This window comes from Martes martes (genome assembly GCF_963455335.1).
Source record: "Martes martes genome assembly, chromosome: 6".
Taxonomy (NCBI): domain Eukaryota; kingdom Metazoa; phylum Chordata; class Mammalia; order Carnivora; family Mustelidae; genus Martes; species Martes martes.
Window position 1 is genome coordinate 123,219,192 of NC_137893.1, and position 23,170 is coordinate 123,242,361.

Here is a 23,170-nt window from a genome sequence, read left to right on the forward strand (position 1 = left end):
AATCAATCTTGCAAAAAAGTTACAAACATGTTCTTGTACAGAGCGTGGTAAAATGTAATTAGTAGACAAAAGGGAGCACTTCAATTTGGATATAATGACCTTGACCATTTTTTGGCTAATTTTAAGGCAAGTTTTTACAAAATGACAAATCAACTCATCTTCTTTTGTTCTAGGGAAAGAGATAAGCTGCTAATTTACACCAAGACTTGAAAGCTGTATTATATGAAAAGAGAAAGGTCACATTTAGATACATCAGTTTAGGTACCCAGTTGAGACTCCACAAAATTTTAATGTGTTGCACATATATGAATCATATAGAAACAATAAGATAGCAGGAATTAATAATCTCCTAATTAATAATACCATTTCATAAATAAGGGAAAAAACATTCTGCAATATTCATGATCTCACCTAAAGTCAAAGGACTATAAGTGGCAGAGGCAGACCTAAAACCCACATTATTATACAATCCTATTAGGTACATCCACGTGAAACCATGCATAATCAGTAGTCGAACATCCACTGACCTGGTGGTTGAGTGGTTTTCTATAAGATACCAGGCAGCTGAAAAATTCTCACTTGTAAAATCAGCACTCATTCCAGGAAACAGCATTTCTAAGTCCTTCTGGGGAAATTTACTTCTAAGGGAGAAAAAAGGTTTAAAATATACTTGAAGTGCTATTACTACAATAATGCAACAGACATCCCAGAGTACCTAGGATAATAAGCATGACCACAAACCATCACAATTATACATCATACATTATGGACTTTATATTTACATGTGTATACAAAGTATATTTCCTACACTGCAGCTGATTTATCATATAAATTTTGTACATAGATGAAATTAAAATACAGAAATTATATCAATATAGAGTTTAAAGTTCATGATATCTATCTAAATACGCAATCATTCTCTATTCAATGGATAAAAATCAAAATTTGAATACACTGAAATTTAAGAGCATTCGTTTGTTAAAATGGTTTTTGTTAAAGACTTGTATGAAAGTTGTTTTAAAAATGCTAATGCCTACTGATAAAAATTAGAGCTAATTATAAAATACTCATTTTAGATGTCTATATCTAGAATAATATTTTAAGAAAAGTTCGTAACAGGCAATACCCTACCAGCAGCTTGCTTACTTGCCTACATTTTTATGACCAACTTGTGGATCATTTCGTTTGTTTATCTGTTCAAATAATAAATACTACTACAGTTCAGGCTCCATGCTGGAAGTTAGAAAGCTGTGTCTAAGAGCAAAAGTAACATGGGCAAACCCTGTTTCGGGCTTATGAGCTAGGAGCCCTCACCATATCCCATCTCTTCATCTGTGCAGGATGAAGCCCAAGTTCTATAGTCAAGTCTCTCCGTGATTCAAACCTGCTTATCTCTTTGGACTCATTCCTGCTACTTAATCCTTAAAACTAAAGCTTAGGAATGTCAATTTAGGATTTAGGATTTAGGATTATACTTCAATTTAGGATTACACTTTCCTGCACACATCATGTTAATTCTTACTTTGTTTCTCTGATCTTGTTGTCGCCTCTGACTGAAAGGTGTTCCCCAGTCCCATATATTGGATAAGCCAAACTCATGGGGTATGCATAAGACACAGCATTGTTGTATAGTCCAGTGTATTTGGAGTAAGACTGGGGGAAGTGGGGATTGTCACCACCCTGGAAGAAAATGTGGGCAGGTGCAATGACTTCTACTCACTCTCTTCTGAAAGGGAGTTGATGTCACATTACTACAAGCACAGCCTCAATTCAGAAATTAAGCAGTGAGGCTGATGGGAATGCAGACTAGAGCAGCCACTCTGGAAAACAGCATGGAGGTGCCTCAGAAAGTTAAAAACAGAATTAACTGCGACACAGAAACTGTACTACTAGGTATCCACCCAAAGGATACAAAAATGCTGATTAAGAAGGGGAACATGCATCCCAACGTTTATAGCACCATTATCAAGAGTAGCCAGACTACTGAGAGAGCCCAAATATCCAGCAACTGAGGAACAGATAAAGAAGATGTGGTATACATACACAATGGATTATCACTGAGCCATCAAAAAGAATGGAATCTTACCATTTGCAATGACATGGATGGAGCTAGAGAATGTTATGCTAAGTGAAATAAGTCAGAGAAAGACAAATACCGTATGATTTCACTTACATGTGAAACTAAAGAAAAAAAAACAGATGAACAGAGAGGAAGGGAAGGAAAAATAAAACAATGTAAAAACAGAGAGGAAAGCAAACCATAAAAGACTCTTAACTATAGACAACAAACTCAGGATTGCTGGAGGGGTGGTGGGCACTAAGGAGGGCACTTGTGGTCAACAGTGGATGTTACATTTAAGTGATGAATCACTAAATTTTACTCCTGAAACCAATACTACACTATATGCTAACTAACTTGAATTTAACTTTAAAAAAAAATGAAGAAAAAGAAAGAAATAAAACAAGAAAAACAAACAAACAAAAAAGAAACTAAGCAATGTGGTCCAAGATCAATACTCCATCTTTTTAAAAATACTCTCTGATCTCTAATGGAGCTCTATGACTGTAGGTGACCAGTCACCTTACATACAACTTAGAATACCCTGGAGCCTGCTCTCTCCAGTGAGGTGCTTATCTGGTCCCAGGAAACATCTTTCGAAGGACAGATGCCTTTGATGTCAATGTACACCATAGTGCTCTCAGATGCCAGGATTTCTGTTTCACAAATGCAAGGAACACTTTTACCCGGTGGCTCCAAGGAGGCCAAACTCACCAGTTATGATTGAAGAAGAATACACATTCACCACACCTCCCCTTTACAGCCTAGCAAAGCTTTCACCAAAGATTCTCACAAACCCTCTCCCTTTATTCCTGGATCCCTTCATTGATTCACACTCCCTAAAAGGGCAAGGGAAGCAAACAACAAAACCAACTATGCTTTCCTCTGTAAACCCTGTGCTTTAATCTAGAACCCAACATCTATTGTGTCAGTACCTCAGTCGAGAGAGAGAGAGACCCACTCTATTTCCTATCACTTACCTTTCTCACTATGATCTCTTCTTCTTTTTTTTAATAAAGGGAATAGAAAGCCCTGCTTAGCACTACAGTAACAGACAAGGTAAAATGAGATTTTAAGAGAGTCATGGACATCCAGCTGGCATCACCTCAGTGTTAATAACTCAGAGACTAAGTCAATCTCACATCATTCCTCACTGGCTTCAAAAGTCAAAAGACTATAGTCTGCATATTCTTGGTGTGTGTATGTTCAATAACCTTAATGGTCATTTTTACCAGACAGGATCTCTGAGAGGGAGCTGGAGAACTCTGCATTTTTATAAGTTTATTTTGGTTTGGATTCTTGTTGGTTTGATACTTTACTTAATTAGTAATAAAAATCCTATCACTGGGGTGCCTGGGTGGCTCGGTGGGTTAAAGCCCCTGCCTTCGGCTCAAGTCATGATCCCAAGTTCCTGGGATCGAGCCCCACATCGGGCTCTCTGCTCAACAGGGAGCCTGCTTCCCCCTCTCTCTCTGCCTGCCTCTCTGCCTACTTGTGATCTCTGTCTGTCAAATAAATAAATAAAATCTTTAAAAAAAATCCTATCACCTTTGGAAGTTTTTCTCGTTTTACTTATTTGTATATCATGTCTCCAAGTTAGAACTTTTGAGGAATATAATGACTGAGTGGCTGAGCCCTAGCTAGGTAACTAGAAACACTTCCTTCTGATATGCATAGGCCATACTCCATAGTTCTACCTTAATTGGTGGGCAATATCTGTCTCGAGTGCTAAGTCAAGGATCATGTGTCTAAACTGGAAAGAACAGCAAGATGAATTAGTGGAGGTATGTCAATGGTGTGAGGGCAAAGTACACGGAAAAATACCTACCACATTTTTGTCAACCTTACTTCTATACGATACTTAAACTGGCATTCTGTGTGGTCTTAATACTTGGCTTGTTCAGAAAGTTAAATTATCTTAACAAAATCAAAAAGCACTACAGAATCATCCGATATCAACTAAATCCTTACTATTAACAGTCTTGATGACTTATGTGAAATCCTCTTCTAACAAGGATCAGTCCCAAACTCACAGATTAGAGACACGGCTGACAAAAAAGCAGAGAAAAGGGACTCTGAGAAGCCAAACTGAACTTTGTTTTGGTTTTTTTTTTAAGATTTTATTTATTTATTTGACAGAGATCACAAGTAGGCAGAAAGGTAGGTTGGGGGGGGGGTGGTGAGAAGCAGGCTCCCCGCTGAGCAAAGCGCCCGATGCGGGGCTCGATCCCAGGACCCTGGGATCACGACCTGAGCCGAAGGCAGAAGCTTCAATCCACTGAGCCACCCAGGTGCCCCTCAAACTGAACTTTCTTTCTTTCACTCAATCCCTGTAGTTTTATTACAATTGGGTAGTTCCCTACCCATAATTGGAGAAGTGTGAAGAGGGATTAACAGTATCAAAAAAGGATCTATGATACAATAATAGCAAGTAAAAGAAACAAGTACAAAATGCAGATACAAAACCAAATCCATCAGTTGTATGTGTTCGTGAAATAGTTGAGACAACACATAACCCATGGGTTTAACAGTTAAATCATGTTAAACATACTAAAACAAAAACAAAAACAAAAACAAAACCTGTATTTGTCTTTTAAATCTGTGTGATATAATGAAATCAAGGTACATCCATGTTGTTATAAATTGACATAGTATCCTTCTTTCTCATGGCTGAATAATATTCCATTATACATATATGCATCTTCTTCATTTATCCACTAATGAACAGTTAGGGCTGTTTCCACACCTTAGCGATTGTGCGTAAAGCTGCAATGATCATGGGAGTGCAAATATCTCAATATTCTGTTTTCATTTCCTTTAGATACACACCCAGAAGCAGAATTGCTGGATCATATGGTAGGTCTTTTTTTTAACTTTCTGAGGAATCTCCATACTGTTCTCCATAATGGCTGTACCAGTTTACATCCCTCTCAACGGTGCACCAGATTTCCCTTTTCTCCAAATCCTCGCCAACATCTATCATCTCTTAACTTTTCGATAATTGTCTAACACAGTTATGAGATGATATATCTCAATGTGGTTCTGATTTGCATTTTCCTGATGATTAGTCACTTTACCTTTTCATATGTCTGTTGGACATTTATATCTTTTTGGAAAATGTCTATTCAGCTCCTGCCATTTATGTATCTTTTTGGAAAATGTCTATTCAGCTCCTCTGCCCATTTTTTAATCAACTGGTTTTGTTTTTCTTTTTTGCTGTTGAGTTGTATGCGTTCTTTGTGTACTTTGGATATTAACCCCTTTTCAAATTTGCAAGTTTACATTAGCTCTTTATCAATAAGGAATATAAACCCTTTATTGGATTTGCAAAAATATGTGAAACATAAACAAAAATGTCAAACTCATAGAAACAGAAAGCAGCAAAGTGATTAAAGGGGCTAGAGGGTGGAGGAAATAAGATGAGGTTAGTAAAACAGTACAAACTTTCAGCCATAAGATAAATAAAGTCTTGAAGGAACAAATGTAAAACATAAAGACTATAGTTGGTAACACAGTATTAAACCATTGAATTTGCTAAAAGAGTAGAACTTGAATGTCCTCACAAAAAAAGGAAGGGAGGGAGGAAGGAAGGAAGAAGGGGTAAGGGAAGGGGAAGGAAAAAGGGAAAGGAAGGATAAGGGAAGGGGGAAGGGAAGAGGGAAAGGAAGAGAAAAAGGAAATAAAGGAAAAGGAAAGAACGGAAAAGAAAAAAAAAGAAAAGAAAAAAATAAAAGAAACACGTGAGGTATTGGAGGTGTTACATGTGTTAGTCAACTAGATGGTAAGAATCCTTTCACCATGTATTCGTTTATCAAATCACCAACATGTTATTTACAAAATATTGTCAATTATGCCTCAAGAAAGATGAAAATACTAAAAACAAAAACAAACACACAAACACACACACACACACACACACACACCCCAGGACAAAGAAAAACTAAACAAAACAAAACAAAAAACCCTAGATATACATAGCACATATGAAAAAGGTCATTCACTAAGTAAAAATGCTTAAACTGGTGATACTAAACAATGCAAATATACAGCTCTCTAGAACATTCCCCAATTTAAAATGTATCTGATTCGTATACTTTATAAACATCTCATTAACATTCTACCAAACTGTATTTTTACAAGTATAAACAGAACTGTCTTATCACAAGATAAAGACCTGATTCTGGTAAGGCTCTAGGAGATGAGCTGCTAAGAAACTCTCCCACCCCAGGAATCTCTCCCCATCTCCCTCCTCCTCAAAAGGAAGCAGGAATGGGCCTAGCCACATTACTAGGAGTGGAGTCTCCTGGTGATAAAAAGAAACACATGGGTCATGGCCAGGCTTTGCACCCTCATCTCTTCAATCATGGGTGCACTATTCACTGGCAGGGCAAGGGTGAGAGGAAAAGAGGGCAGATCTTGAAATTGAGCTTTGGCATTAGTGTGAGTGGTGAGGAGCCACTTCAGACATTTGGGATAGGTCATTTCCTTCTACCAGAGAGTTCTAAAAGGTTGAGATGTGAAGCATCCATGCGCCCACCAGTATCTTATTTCCCATGTACTATTATTTCTTATACATATAGCTCCTTCAGGCACCTAAATGGGTCAAGTGGAGTTTGAAAAGTATTAAATCTCCTGGTCAAAATACTATCTCCTCATATCTCCTCATATTCACTTCTAAGACTGAGTTCTACTTTACAGTGATTTCCTACTTTAGACATTAAAACTCTTACCAATCTTACTATATAAATTTAAATTGGAAGAAGAATCTTAAGACCTAAACTAAAAATCAGAGTTAAAAGAGTAAGACAGAAATTATATTAAAGATGACAAAATTCGGGGTTCCTGAGTGGCTCAGTCAGTTGAGTGCCCAGCTCTTGGTTTTGGCTCAGGTCTTTATCTCATGGGTAATAGGATAAAGCCCCTGGGTACCGCTCCCTGGTCAGCAGGGAGTGTGCTTGGAGATTCTCTCCCTCCAGCCCTCCTCCCAACTTGCATGCATACATGCTCTCTCTCTCTCACAAATAATCTTTTTTAAAAAATAACAAAACTCTAAGAGAGGTCAAATAACTTGCCTCAAATCACACAAGTAAGTCCACTTTTGGCTAGTGATCCAACATGCATTCTCCACCCTCAGGCCAAACAATCCCGCACAACAGCAAAACTGTATCTTCCTTGAGTAAATATCAATTATCCTAAGCAAATCATGCTTATCATGTTCACTTTGTTCTATCTATTGAGTGATCTTGTTTTGACCCTAGATGTCTGAGGAAAGATCTCCTGGAGTATTTCTGGGAAAGGTCCCCATACTTGTAAGGAAAATCAAGAAGAGATACTGTCTTTTTGCATCTAGACATTATTGGGTTTTATTAATTTTTGTGTATTCTTGCTTTTTTGGTTTTTATTTTATTCCTTATTATATATTATTATTGCTTCAATATTCGATTTTTATACTATTCCTTATTATGTGTTATTATTGCTTCAATATCAGAATTGCTTTAGCCAATTTGCAATTATGAAGAAAATCAGTGTTAGGCTAAGTGCAGCAGAATAGAGCACCAAGGTTCCTTATACCTTGGTGACATTGGAGTCAGTGACATTACTAGGTCACCGACTCCAAAGATGGAGTCCACCATCTTTGGACTTTATATATTATGAGAAAATAAATAAATTTTTTAAGCTTAAATTAATTTTTTAAGTTTAAATTAATTTTCATTTCTGTTACTTATAGCTGAAGGCATCCTAATTCAGTATTCTATCCCAAAATATACAGTTAAATATACTGATCTTTTACACAAACACCTCAAAGTGAATGTGAAACAGAAGATCTGGAAAAAAACACACAGTGAACAACAATGCCTAGAAGCAATGAAGCTCTACAGGGAACATATCTGCAAAAGCAGAGATGACTCACTGCATTATATAATTGGGAAGCAATAATAGTAAGCAGTGACTAAGAGCATGCACTTTGGGTTCAATCTCAAAAGCTTGCTAGATTTGTCTGTATAAACTTTGGGTAGTTATTTAACCTCTCTAAGTTCCCAGTTATTGGATAATAGCATCGTATCTTCCTCCCAGGAATGTTCTGAGGATTAAAATAAATAAACGCAAGTAGATGGCTTAGCATTTTCTAACACACGATAAATGCTCAAAAGTGTTATTTATTATTTCTATTTTTAATACTTAGTTCTTTATATTTCATGACTATTTTCTTAAGTATCCTTCCATTTGACTGTCATAACAACATAGTGAGTTACATATTCCCATATTACAGTGAGGAAACAGCCTAAGAGAGGTTGCATGTAAATAGTCAAGATTTGAACCTAGGTACCTCTATTGTCAAAGAAAGAACAAGTAACTCTTAGGTATAAAATGAAACCACAACTACACATTTAGAAAGACAGAAATTTAAGGAGAGTGAACAGAGAACTGATTTACAATGCAGAGAATTGCTAATTGTCCTAATAACAGTATTAGCAAAAGAAGAAGCACTGTGTCAATGGCACTGACAAAGTTTGAGAGTTAAAGCTGAAATGTTTGTTCACGGTAACTGGAATTTAGGCTGTAATCCACCAAGTAAAGTGATGGCTTAACAAGTCAGTAAAAGCAAGGTACATTCTGAGTAATTTAAACTAAATCTACACTTTAAATATACTACCACGGAGTTGAAGAGTGAAAGCAATATATATTCTACTATGTACACTCATGAAATGCTTTAAGAAATCAAAACACAATTTTAATAGCTGACAACTCTTGCACCCCTAAAATATATGCTTTCCATTAGATGGCAGTGTAAGCTCAGGTTTAAATCTTCTGGAAAGGTTTAGCCCATGCCAGGGGAAGACCCAGGTACATGGGTTGAGTGGTCACATATAAAACTAACAGCAATGTTCTCAACATATCAGAATTTGCTTTCGAGTATGAGAAAATTCTACAGTAATGACCTGTGAATGAGAAAAACAAAAATCATTTTGAGAAAAATTCTAACCACCTCACAAAGTAAGGCCGGGTTATAGTTGTGTTACTGCATTAAAGAGAACATGTTTTCTTGATTTGGCAGATGGAAAGATGAAAAGTGGGGAGGCTAAAACAGTAAAAGTGGGTTTATATAGTTTTTTTGAGTGTTTGTATATTATACTCAATTCTTTTAAGCTTTCAATTTTCAGCATTGTTTTCAGTCTGTTGTATTAAATATTATGAGCTTGCTCTTGGTTGTATATGATGTTGTTTTCTTTCTTTCCTCTTTTTTTGGGGAGCAGGGTCTGACAGGTTCTGGACTTATGCACTGTAACACAGCCCACAAAATTGTTTTTATAAATTCCTAAAAAGCGAATTTATCCAAGACTCTTCTCTTCTACACTCATACTAAGAATTATTTTGCCACCCGTCCCTTGTTTGTGGGGAAATTGGTCAACTTTGCTTTCTATTGAAACACCAAATTGATGAGAAGAAAATCAGATTTGCATTGCCCATAAAATCCATGTAGAAATAAAGCAGGTATTACTGGTCCATCAAATGACTAGACAGCCATTCCCATGTAATTATTTAACAATAATTTAATAATAATTAATAATAATAAAAAGTTGTAGATCATATAAAAACAAGGGCAAAGCTCCATTTTTATGTCCTCACTTCCATATATGTATGATCTCAAAAACATAACTTAATATTCTCAAGTTAGACAAATATTTCTTTTAAGAAATATAACCTAGCAGGGCTCCTGGGTGTCAGTCTGTTAAGTGTCCAACCCTTGATTCTGGCTCAGGTCATGATGTCAGGGTTATGACACTGGGCCCCCCTAGGGCTCCATGCTAAGCAAGGAACCTACTTGAGATTCTCTCTCTCCCTCTTCTCCTGCCTCCCCACACCAGTTGGGCAGGTGGCCATGTGGGTACACTTTCTCTCTCTCTCTCTCTAAAAGAAAAAAAAGGAATATAACCCAGTGAGAGCTTTTACTTAACATGAACCTGTTTTACCTTTTCTTTCTGTTTAAATGGTTTGTCTCCATTACAATTTAAGCTATGCAAAGAACAGAGACATCTGTGACAATCAGTATAATAAATCAGAAAAGCAGACTTTTTATAACTAAATCCTGTCCCAGTTCAAAGTGAAGTTTGTCTGTTTCCAAGCAATTAGTAACCTTTTTATAAGTATCAAGGCACCATTTGTGCACAACATCAGTGAAAAACTTAGGAATATGAAGGACTTAAGCAGTCAAAGGAGGCAGTTGATAAAACTCAGTAACTAAAAGACAACAGCATGCATGCTGGGCACACCAGTAAAATGTTTATTAAACTCTGACTCACAAGAAAAAGCAACAAGAAAACTATATTCTGCTACTCTTACTTGCTTTTTTTTTTTTTTTAAAGATTTTATTTATTTATTTGACAGAGAGAGAGATTACAAGTAGGCAGAGAGAGGGAGGGAAGCAGGCTCCCTGCTGAGCAGAGCCGGATGAGATACGGGACTTGATCCCAGGACCATGAGACCATGACTTGAGCCAAAGGCAAAGGTTTAACCCACTGAGCCGCCCAGGTGCCCCTCCTTACTTGCTTCTTCTTATTCAGATGAACTGGCCACAACACTACAGGACCTCTCACTGTTCCACTTTGTACATCTGACTGTCAGCTGAAGAGAATTTCATCAACATTCACAATGCAATTACCAGCAGCTGATTCATCTTCCAAAGTGACATCACAATTTTAATGATAAATCATTAGGACCACAGTATTTTATAATAAGCAATCATAATTCTTCAAACCTTCTCAAATAATATATTTCAACAAACAAGTAAGTAATATTAAAACCCTAATATTCCTTCTCTAATGACATTTTTTTAAAAATTAAAATTAGATCCTGTCCCAACCTTTTTTTTTTTTTAAATTAACATACAATGTATTATTTGCCCCAGAGGTACAGGTCTGCAAATCATCAGGCCTACAAATTTCACAGCACTCACCATAGCACATACCCTCCCCAATGTCCATAACCCAGTCACCCTATCCCTATTCCCCTATCCCCCAGCAATTTTAAACAAAAGAAACACCCAAATGACATTAATATACAGAAATAAAAACCAGTTAGGAAATACTCTTGGGGATTCTAACCTGAATGTACATCATTCCGTACAGAGAGCAAAGCTTTTATTTAAAAAATACTGAGTCAGGAGGGCGCCTGGCTGGCTCAGTTGGTACAGCATGCGACTCCTGATCTCAGTGTTGTAAGTTCAAGTCCTGAGCTGGGTGTGAAACCTACTTAAAAAAATAAAAATAAAAAAGTAAAATAAATAAAGTAAACTGAGTCAGGGAAATAAAACCCACATCAATATTTTAATATCTGCTTTTCCTTTCCTTTTCTCTTTTTCTAAAATAAGATTTCTCTATCTGAAGTCAGAGGATTCAGTAAAATAAATGCTGTTTTCCTGACAGTATCTTTAAAAAATAAAAAGGAACCATGGAAAGCATTTTTCTCGCCAAAAACTTTCTCTTGTTTTCTATAACTCTTTGTACTTTCACCTTTCATTTTCTTGCTTTCTAGTATTCTAGCCTGTCTTTCTTTTACTGAAAATTTCAAGACTTTAAATGTGCAAAAGAACTACTGGAGTCCTTTCACGGTCTGGAGGGCCTTCCCAGTGTTTTCTGATTCTATAGAAACCTATGCCTTTCTCTGTTCCTATTTTGCAACTAAGCTGTAGAAACAGAAGTTAACTAATGGAGGACTGATGGTGACTAGAGAGCCTCGACCACAGAAATACCTGTCAGGTGGCGATGCAACTAATTACCATGCAGTAGATGTGGTCAGTCCACATCTTTTAGCATTCCTCACTGTCTATTATGTCTACCCTCTGGAATTTCCTCTGAACTGGCTTTAACATTTTTCTGGCTTTCCTATTAATTAATGAATTAAATAAAAGCTCTTAACATGTGTTCATTTTATATTTGTGTGAGAGTCATGGCTTTACCTTTTCAAAAGACTACTCTTTACCCTATGGCTAAGCAAATTATTATTTGAAACTTAAGTAACAACTTGAAATAAATACTACTATTAATTTTACAGCCATTTTAGCACTTCTTAAATTAATGTATGTAATGCTATTTAAAGATTTTAACACAATTTGTTACCCTGAAATCTCAACAGTTATTAAAAAAAGATTCTCTTCCTAAGTGACTGAGCAGAGCATGAACAATGTATGATGCAAGAAGAGCAAAATCATCATTGTAATAATGACTAACATTTATTAAGCACTTGCTACGAGCAACACTCTTCTAAAGCATTCACTCTCTGAATCCTCACAAACACCCTATGACACAGGTATGCATGTTGCACCTGAGAAAATTGAGGCAAAGAGTAGTTAAGTAACTGGCTCAAAGTCCTACTGCTAGTAAGTTGGAGAGCTATGGCTCAAATGGAGTTTGACTCTAGACTAAATTAGAGTACCTCACAGAGAAGAAAAAAAAAAGAAAACTTCTAAAGAGCCCAGCACATTTAGTGCCATTATTCCTGGCTGCTGTTACCAATGTTCCCTAAGAATAATCCTGACACATATTAAGAAAAAGTGCTGTTAGAGAGAGTTCAAGCCCATCCCTTTTCTGGGTAGCAGCAAAAACAGAAATAATAAAGACAATTCAAAATTGGAAGGACCTGAGAAGGTAAAGAAGTCAAATAGGGGTGAGTTATATGCCAAACTGAAAATTAAGAAAATATATTTTATGATAGTAAACATTCAATTTAATGCTACCATTAATATTTTTGTCTAAAGCTCATATAAAATTCATACAGTATTCCTATATTCCCTGTGCCCAAATATAAAATTGTATTTTCCTTATGAAAAAACAATCAAAAAGGACCTCCTGCTCTACACCTTTTTTGTGGCAGGCCTTGGAAAGAAGCTGGCTCCCAAGGGTATTGAAGCAGGCTGTTAAAAGGCTTCCTATCAACTGCAAAGTCTATTCACGGTTGAAACTGTGCTCAACTAAATAGCCAGCAATTACCATTCTTTCTGGACTTTTCTGATCCTCACACTCCTTTATAGAGCACTGAAATCCTTAAAATATCTACAGATGACCCATACTGCCAAAGAGCTTCAAAGATGTGACCTAGGATAGTCCAAATTCACTAAAAGCTGCTAAGCCCCAGGATTTTTCAACACATGGTAAATTCCCAAGACAAACACTTGCTCTTTTCCACTTAGTCAGAGGTAAAACCCCACTGGGTGAAAAAGAAGCTTGCTATTTGAATTACTAATGGTCTTCAAGTATAGGCTTGAAGGTTAAATATATAAAGATTAGTATTATTATATTATATTATATTAAAGTGTTAACAGAACTAATTTGTCACCTTTGGTAACTGTTTATAGAACAACACTCAGTATATAACTCCATGAGCAGAATCACCAAGGTTAGAAAATAAATTAGACACAATTAATGTATTAAATGAATTGACTAAGTAAGATGTAAGGATAGAGGTACTAATTATAAAAGTTGCTAAAATACTATCCTAGCAATTAAGAAAATCACAGATTAGTTTACATCTTAAACACTCTCATTTACCTGCCATAATTCTGAGAGATTAAGTCTAGATTAAGTATGAATTATAGGCAGGGGTTGTAAACAAAATAAAAGACTACAGTGGGTCTAATCATTCTAAAATATTTCCCCAAAACACCAAGCACATGGAAAATTCTATTTTGATTTCAAGTACCACCTAAATATTTAAACTCACCAGCCCCAGATAAGTTATAACAAACTTCAAGATACTTTTCTTCCTCACAAAAAGTAAACTAAAAAAACTAATGAGGTAAGTAGTTTACGCCAAAATTTTTAACTAATTGGAACATTCACTAGGCAGCAAACTGACCAGGCTTCAGAATAACACTTGAACCCAAACAATAGAAATGTCTTCAACTGTGTTTCCCTGGATGTTTCTGGAGTTTCCCTCTTTACTCGTAAGTATATAAAACTTTTCAGCAATAAAGAAAACTGAAGGCAAGAAATACTCACTTTTCAATCTCAATGCCAAGAGGATTAGCAGGACGTAGAGACAAGGGGGGAATTCCTTTATTCCTGTCAGTACGCATATCATAATAATTCATTTCATCAACCCACACAGCAGACTGATCCAAAAGACCTGCCAAAATGAGGAGCACATCCTTAATGAGATAAAACTAACACTTTCCCTATTGTTTTACTTTTTAAAGACCTAATACAAAATGCACACTAAGGTGATTTTTGAGAAATTTGAGAGCACAAAATCTGTGGTGCTTTCGTTTTTTTTTTTTTTAATGGTTGGTGGCTTGATTAAAAACACTAAGAATCTATAAAAAGGTAAATATAACACCTCTTGGTTCATGGTTTCACTGTACATCATTCAACAGAGAAGGCACACTAAGCCTCTCGAGAAAAAATTCTGCTAAAACAAATGTATTTTACAAACAATAAAAAGTAAAATTAATTTGGTTAATTCAAAAAATATCCAACAATTCCTTATATAAAGAAAAGTCAAATACTTTCCAAGAAATGCATGGCTTGTGTAATGAAAATGACTAGGATATTCAGAAAAAATAGGTAAACACTGTCAACAAAATACAATCTCTGAAAACGGTACCCTCTTTTATGTGACTGAGTTCTTTGTCATTCACTTTGGCATAGGACTCACAGGCTTACTACCTCTAAACTTGGGTTCAAACAGAAAATGGGCAAAGGGCCAATGAACAAAGGAGCAGCTGGGGCTTGCGAAGTCTTCATGAGGGAAGGTATTTGATCCCAGGCAACTTCTAGCTATATGACCCTTTGTGAACCCACAAATTCTATCAGCACCCACAGTTCTGCCAGAATGCAACAAGAGGCTTTGTTAGAGGTTAGACTAAAGTCTAGATATTCCTAAGTTAGGCTTGATAAGCCTTTATTGAGTTTATACTGTGCTAGGTCCTGGCAGGGTACTTTAGAATAAAATAAATTGTCTTTATCTGCCATATAAATATGATATAAGACATTGCTGGGTTCTGTCAGTGTTTTAAGTTCCTCCAGAAAACTGATAACAAGTTCTGGATTTAATTTTCAGTTTTTGAATATATTAAATGAGTAAACAAAAACAGGGAATATTATATGCACAGATATATGCATAGGCACACATTATGTGTGTGTGTGTGTGTGTGTGTGTTCCATTTTGTATTCTCTCTTAAATTCCTTATCTAAATTTTTATTTATGGAAAAAAAATCTAGGATTCTAAGGAAGCTAATGCTGTAGAAAGGCTCTACACTCTAAGATAGAAAACAAAAACAATCTGCAAAATTATTTACTTTTCAATATAAGAGAGAAGTATGACCTGGGCTTAATTACACCTGTGATAGTCCTACATTACACAAATATTTACCAAGTACTAACCATGTATAAGACATCACAGGACCACAAAGATGAATCTGACATTAACTTTGTGTAAGGGTCTATACTAAGCACTTCATATGCATGCTGTAACTCATTTAATCCTACAGGGTAGGTAATATTGTTGTTCCACTTTTATCCACAAAGAACTAGCACTGAAGCTCCACAGTTCGTAGTGCTAGACCTCAGATTACTATTCAGAGTTCAGCTCCTTGGACCAAGTTGTTAACTACCCCTAATATGAGGAAGGAAGTGTTAGGTACACAAAAAGTAACATTTAAAGTGCTACAGTATACAAAAAAGCCCTCCTTGTTTGGAGGGCTAAAAACACATTTTGGCCAGGCAACATTTTGTCCTGGCCTCAAAGGATAGAGGAAATGAAGGAAACAAGAATATTATTTAGATAGTATTATTGCTAATTTGGCCAAATGAGGAGGCTATTTTACCTCAAATATTGACTGCGTAATAGAAAGAAATGCAATTACTGTGTTCAAAATCAAGGAACTAAAATTGACAAAGCAAAATGTTAAAGAAATAAATAAATTTTATAAAGAATTTAGGATGATAGTTCTCTCATGATCATCATCCTTAGGTTTCACTGTTACCTCAGCAAACTGCCTTTCCAAAAGTAATGCAAATTTTAACTAATATCCCATTCCTGTCAAAATAAACATAATCTAAGTTAATGAGATGTGAGAGTAGGTAAATTTTACACAAATCTACCACTTTTAGATTTTGAAAGACAAAAGCCATTTTCATTTTCCTCTTTAAAAATTAAAGTAAGATGATACCTATTTTTTCAGGTTTGAGTAGCTTGAAAGACACTGTTGAGGTTCCTTTGCCACCTGACTTGGTTGTGACAATAATGTCTCCTTTGTCATTTTTAGCTTGTCCCACTCGACATACTATTTTACTTGCAGACATCCATTCTGCCGTCAGGAGGCAATTATGTCCACAAATTGTCAAACCTGAAAATTAAAGCATGTATGTAACAAAGTTCAAAAGAACAAAGATAAGATCATAAACACATCTATTACATAAAAAGACAATTTTATTACCAATCAGTATTACCAGGCTTTTTCCATGAAGTGAAAAATAAATATAGAAATAACATTTCCTGTTCAATAGTTATTTCTATTATTGAATATACCCAATGTTACCTGCAAATATACTGTCTCTACTAATTTCTGTCTAATCCTTTTTCTTTCGTATTTAAGACTTCTTTAGTTATATTTAAGTTTCTTCAAATATCAATGGAATTAAAAAATAATAACCATAATAATTATGTGTAGGCATTCCAAATACTCAAACTATGAGACTCTTAAATTGCTTTCATAGGTTTTATGGGAAATTATTGCTATTATTAGAAATCTAAGTTATTGATATAAATTTCTGACATATACTAAATATATATATCATTCCCTAAAAATATATTTATACATGTTCCTGAAAATAATCCACACTTACTTTTCCTAGCATTTAAACTATATATGGTATACATAGTATACACTTTATTCCAAGCAGAGCCTGGAGTCTGGTAAATCCAGCTGATGTTCTAGGGCCTTACTGGATTATTATTTTATTTTTTTATATCTGTATCCTATACTGGTAGTTCATGCTGCCTTAGTGTTTCCCTAATGATACTGTCACTAAACTACATTCTGCTCTTATAGTAAGCCAGAACTCCCAAAATGTCAACTCATACCTGGAATCTCAGGCCCTGATATCAAGTAATTATAATTTCAGCAGTAATCAAACAGGGAGGCACTGAAAGATTATAGTAAGGAAGATGTGACCCCAGACAGAACACCAATATATCACCATAAGGACAACTGCCAGCTCTTCTACTACTTATTTTATTTGTATTTTCCATTTCTGTAAAACAGAACAAGCTCACAAATATTTTTGGAAAAAACAAGCCAAAATGTATGTGGCAAAGACCCAGACACTTCACACTTTCTATTCTCATTATTTAACTTTTTATATTGCTCAGAAGTCAAGTTTGGCAATTACAATTTTTTTTTTCAGATACCAGGAACACCTCAACTAATGCCAAATTGGGCTGAAAAAAATGTAGGAAGGGATTCAAGTCATCTTTTGTCACAACTTAAAGCACTGTTTGGTAAGAATGTTATATTAACCATAGAGTAATAAAAACAATCACCTTTTAGAGATGTAGTTGTTAAAATAATGAATTTCAGAGATTTCCCTAAAACAGCCATTATTTATACATGTATGGAATTCTGCCTTTCTTTTTTTCTTTTTTTAAGATTTTATTTATTTGGGAGAGAAGCAGGGAGGTGGGGAGGGATGGGCAGAAGAAGAGGGAGAAGCAGGCTCTCCACTGAACAGGGAGCAAGATGTGGGGCTTGATCTCAGGGCAGATGCTTAACTGACAGCCACCCAGGCAACCCTGGAATTCTGTCTTTCTAATAACAGCATTTAAAGTTTTCTGTTAATTTTTTTTAAATGTATAATGACATTTACACATTTTTAAATGCATTCATAATTCAAAATTATTTTTTCAATATGAGAATGTCTTTGATATCTTTCCTGAAAATCAATTTTGTTTTGAAAAAACAAACAAACAAAAAAAACAATTTAAGAGATTCAAAGCACCCCTAGAACTCCTCTCCATCTTTAAGAGAAGCACTCTGAAACACTTCAATGAGTATTTGCTCAAATAATGTTTATGTATACATATATCAGTCTATGTATATTTTAAATGATGGAAAAGTCTTTAATTAATAAACTAAGCAGTTTTAGTGTTATAGGTGGTAGATATTTTGATATCACTCTAGGTTAATACATTAACTTAATATTTTAAAATTTTATAATATCAAAAAGATTCTTGTGATTTTATATATTAACTAATTTCAGAAAAGAAACTAACTCACTAGTAAATGTCAGGTCTTAATATAAAGTCATTCCTAAAATAGGGTCCCTGCTGGAGAACAACCTTATGATTAAAACTGAAGAATGAGAGCAGATTTAAAATATATAGACAGGAAGCCTTAAAAACATGTTCAGATGAGCAAATATAAATGATAACCATGACAGTACAAGCTGGGAAAAAGCTAACCACAACAATAGTTTATTCATCTAGTTGTAGCAGCTATCAAGGTTTCTGTGATTTAATATCTGCTCTACATTTTAACTAAAAAAAAAAAAAATCACAATTTTAAACATAGATTCAAACAGATCATTTTAAATGTCATAAAAATTAAATAAAATCACAAGACCAATTTCTTAATTTCTAAAGCACATTTTTGCTAAGTTACTGTAAACCAAGAAATCTGCTTCATAAAATATAACATTTTTTTAAAGTAACTTGTAGAATTTCAAATAAACTGTTTTTATAATGTTTCACTTGGCTAGCATAGATATCTTCTGAGCTAAAAACACCGAAATTATTTAGCAGATTCAGTTTGCTTTTTTAAAAAATGGTTTCTAGGCAATACACAGGCAGGTTGAAAGCTGAACTAGCAAGGTTTACAGAAGTATACACACTTAAACAAATAAGAATAGCACTGCTTAAAGCTAAAGCAAGATTAAAATTTATACAGACTAGTAACTATCATGTTAGGAGCTCCAGTTAAAATGTAGGTCATAACCTCCATCTTTATGGTTTACTTCTATGCATTCTAGGGACTCTTCCACTTTGGATAAAGAAAAATCTAGAATGAGCTATGTAAAAAATGAAGACATTGGATTAGATAAAACTATCTTCATAAGAATAATTAATTTTTCAGATGCCTAGGTGGCTCAGTCTGTTAAGTGTCTGTCTTCGGCTCAGGTCATGATCCCAGGGTCCTGGGATCAGACCCACATCGGGCTCCTTGCTGTTAGGGAGCTTGCTTCTTCTGCCTCTGCCTGCTGCTCCCCCTGATTGTGTTCTCTCTCTCTCTTTCTCTCTCTCTCTGACAAATAAATAAATAAATAAATAAAATCCTTTAAAAAAAAGAGTAATTAATTTTTGTTTACTGAAGAATCAAAAACTATGGCTAGAGAAAACATATAAAATAAGACATATTTAAATAACACTAGTGAAAAGAACTAGCTAGGAAGTGCGAAACTCATTTATTAAACATAGTGCCGAGCTCCAATTCACTTTCTCTTTTCCAAGGGTTTTCCAGATGGCCAAAAAAATAATCTGTCAACCTGCACCAATAATGCAAGAAAAATAAGTTCCAACTCACAGTCTCTAATACTTTACCAATGGGTCCCTCATAAATTTTTAAAAGATTTACTTATTTGAGAGAGAGAGATAGCACAAGTGGGGGAGGAGCAGAGGGAGAGGTAGATACATATTCTCCACTGAGCAGGGAACCTGACTCAGGGCTTGACTGCAGGACTCTGGAACTGTAACCTAAGCCGAAGGCAGACAATTAACAGACTGAGCCACCTAGGTGCCCCTAGGATCCCTCATAAATTAAGAAGAGTCAAGAGAATGTTTGAATCCAGGTAAGTTTATATGGTGATCAGCATATATGTTGAATAGCATATACTAAAGTCTCTCGCTTCCTCATTCTGAATGCATCTCTATTCTAAATGCATCTCAGAGTTCACAAGAAAATAATCCTACCTGACCAAACAATTATAATATACATACATATAAATATGTAAACATATATATATATGGAATATTACTCAGCCATTAAAAAAGAATGAAATCTTGCCATTTGCAATGACACAAATGGAGCTAGAGAGTATCAGGCTAAGTAAAATAAGTCAGTCAGAGAAAGACAAATACCCTATGATTTCACTCATATGTGGAAATAAAACAAGCATAGAGGGAAAAAAAAGAGAGGCAAACCAAGAAACAGACTCAACTATAGAGAACAAACTAATGGTTACCAGAGGGGAGGTATGCGGGGTGGATGGATTAAATAGGTGACATGGATTAAGAAGTGCATTTGTGGTGAGCACTGGGTACTGTATGGGAAGTGCTAAATCACTAAGTTGTTCACCTGAAACGAATAATATACTATATGTTAAATAAGGGGAATTAAAAAAAAAAAAAAACTTAAGAAAAGACAAGCAAGGGATGAGAACCACTTACAAACATGAATGCTTAAATAATCAGCAGTAGGAGGTCTTCATGTTACAGAGTGGGAGTGGAGGGGACAAACAATATACAAACTAATTAATTTATATAGTGCCAACAGGATACAGAGCGTGCATGTCCTTGAACTTACAAAGATTAAAAAAAACAGATACGAAAAACTATGATTTAGCTTACCATAAATATATAAATATTAAGGAAGCCTAAATAAAAAGACAGATTAACATGGGTGGGAATTACTGTGAAGAGCTTTTTTTTTTTTTCCGTTGTAAGTCTCAAGTTTTGGCAGACAGGACTATTCGTATCTCAGATCTATGGTGGGGCTCTGAAGCATGATGAAGCATCAGTGTGGCAGAGGAAAGGAAATAAATAAGATTCACAGGTCTTAGTAAGGATATGCACATGGTGAGAGTAGATAGTTTCTTCTAGGTGAACTGAGGATGAGACCAACTGGTACTAGTATCACCAGGAGATAGAGTTTAGATTTGATTTGAAGGGCAATAAAGAACAGAAGAGGTACAATTTACAGAGCACTACAGAACAAATACAAACAGATACATAATGGAGGGAAAACTAAAGTGGGCAAAAATAGCTAGGGAGACTATTTGGTCAATCAAAGCAGGAGAGAGCAAGGCTGAGGAAATGGAGGTAAGTTTCAGCTGTGGGAAACTTTTTGAAGGACTTGGTGAAAAGCAATTTAGACAAGATTTGATCAAATAATGATTTTTACACAGAAAAGCCAGAAAAACCAAATAATTCTTTCATCTTTATTCAGATTATTCCATACAGATCACAATGTTTTTTTCTATCAGCTTATCTCAAATGCCCACTACAAAAATGCATTTACCATGAAAACATAGTTCTTGCTCTTACCTATGAGGTCAGTTGGGCCAGTTCCCAGGTTTTCTCCTCTAATTGTGACCTTTGTCCATGGTATTCCTTCATTTGGAGATATGCCTGTCACAAGAGGGGGTTGTCGTGATCGGGACATTGTGCTTTGTTGGGCAAACTGGAGGTCTAGTTACAGAAGTAATCTGCTAAAAAAGAAAGGAAAGTATTAGTGACAACCGAAATAAATATTGACTAAAAATACAAGAAAGCTAGAGATTCAAAACCAAACATAAAAAGTATTCTTATAAAGTTCCAAATTTTTTAGCTGTTATTTAGCCTACCTGCCAACATCTACTGAACATTAAATTTACCAAGGACATTATAGCTGGTACTGTGAGGGAAATGTCAGAAAAATAACAGACAACTAAGCTCTTGGTTCTGGAACTTTCAATATGATAGATAGAACCTAATGTCACCATTAGCTCCATACCTACACTTGCTGAATCCCAAAAATATGCTAGAAACTGTGCTACTCTCCAAGTTGTTAAAGGAAGACGTTCTGATTAATCATGTTCATAAAAATTAAAATACATTCCCATAGATGTACTGAACTTCACTTAATTTCCCATAGATGTACTGAACTTCACTATCATGACCTGAGGCGAAGGCAGACACTTAACTGACTGAGCCATCCAAACAACCCATTGGATCTCTTTCTTATAACACACACAAAAATTTACTCCAAATATACTATAGACCTACATGTACAAGACAAAACTATAAAACTCTTTGAAGAAAATGCAGGAGTAAATCTTTGTGACCTTGGGTTAGGCAAACACCTCTTAGACACAACACCATATGCAACAAAAGGAGAAAAAGAGGTAAACTGGACTTGGTCAAAATTAAAAACCTTTGTGCTTCAAAGGACACCATTTAAAAAAGTGAAAAAGACAACCCACAGGAGAAAATATTTGCAAATAGTCTCCCTGATAAGAGACTTCTATCTAGAATATATAAAGAGCAATTACAACTCATTGTAAAAGTGAATACTTAAAAAATGGGAAAGAATCTGAATAGACATTTTTGCAAAAAAAGATTCAAAAACATCCAATAAAGACATGAAAAGATGCTCAATGTCATTAGCCAAGGAAATGCAAATCAAAAATCAAACCCACAATGAAATATAATCTTATACCCACTAGAAGGCTATAATCAAAAAGGCAAAAAATAATGTGTTGACAATGATGGGGAGAAATTAGGACCACTGTGCATTGCTGGTGGGAATATAAAAGATATAGCCACTCTGGAAAAGTTTGGCAGTTCCTTAGGAGGTTAAACACAGAGTTAATATACAATTCATTGATTCTACTCCTAAGCAGCTACCCAAGAGAAATTAAAATATATGTCCACATAAAAATACGTCCATGAATGTTCACAGTAGCATTAATAAAAGTCAAAAAGTAGAATAACTCAACAGTCTATAAATGAATGAGTGAGAAAGTAAAATGAAGGATATCCATACAATGAATATCATTTGGCATGAAAGAAAAAAGAAACAAAGTACTCTCATGTGCTTCAAAATGGATCACCCTTGAAAACATTATACTAAGTTATTAATGAAGCCAGTCAGAAAGAACCACACATTAAATAAGCCCATTTATAATAAATGTCTGAAAGAGGCAAATCTACAGAGACACAAAGTAGCTCCCTAGGGCTGGAGAGGGGAGATTGAGAGGAACTGGAGTGAACTGCCAGTAAGTATGGTCTTTTCAGTAGTGATGAAAATTCTAAAGCTGATCATGGTAATAGTTACACAATTATGTGGCTATGCTGAACAC

At 35.3% G+C, this 23,170-nt stretch overlaps 1 protein-coding gene across 2 annotated transcripts in view; it reads right to left on the reverse strand.

The window, feature by feature from the left end:
• The window catches only part of EXOC2 (exocyst complex component 2), a 250,988-nt gene that overhangs the window by 182,484 nt on the left and 45,334 nt on the right, over positions 1-23,170 (reverse strand). The window contains exons 2-5 of one of the 2 annotated variants that reach the window (XM_080806109.1): positions 21,375-21,535; positions 16,228-16,404; positions 14,056-14,182; positions 528-641 (exon numbers count right to left, since the gene is read on the reverse strand). In XM_080806109.1, the coding sequence (XP_080662235.1) occupies positions 528-641; positions 14,056-14,182; positions 16,228-16,404; positions 21,375-21,492 (536 nt within the window). In that variant the 5' untranslated portion in view covers positions 21,493-21,535. Of the gene's footprint in view, positions 1-527; positions 642-14,055; positions 14,183-16,227; positions 16,405-21,374; positions 21,539-23,170 lie in introns of both variants that reach the window. The other variant, XM_080806110.1, reaches the window with a different exon arrangement.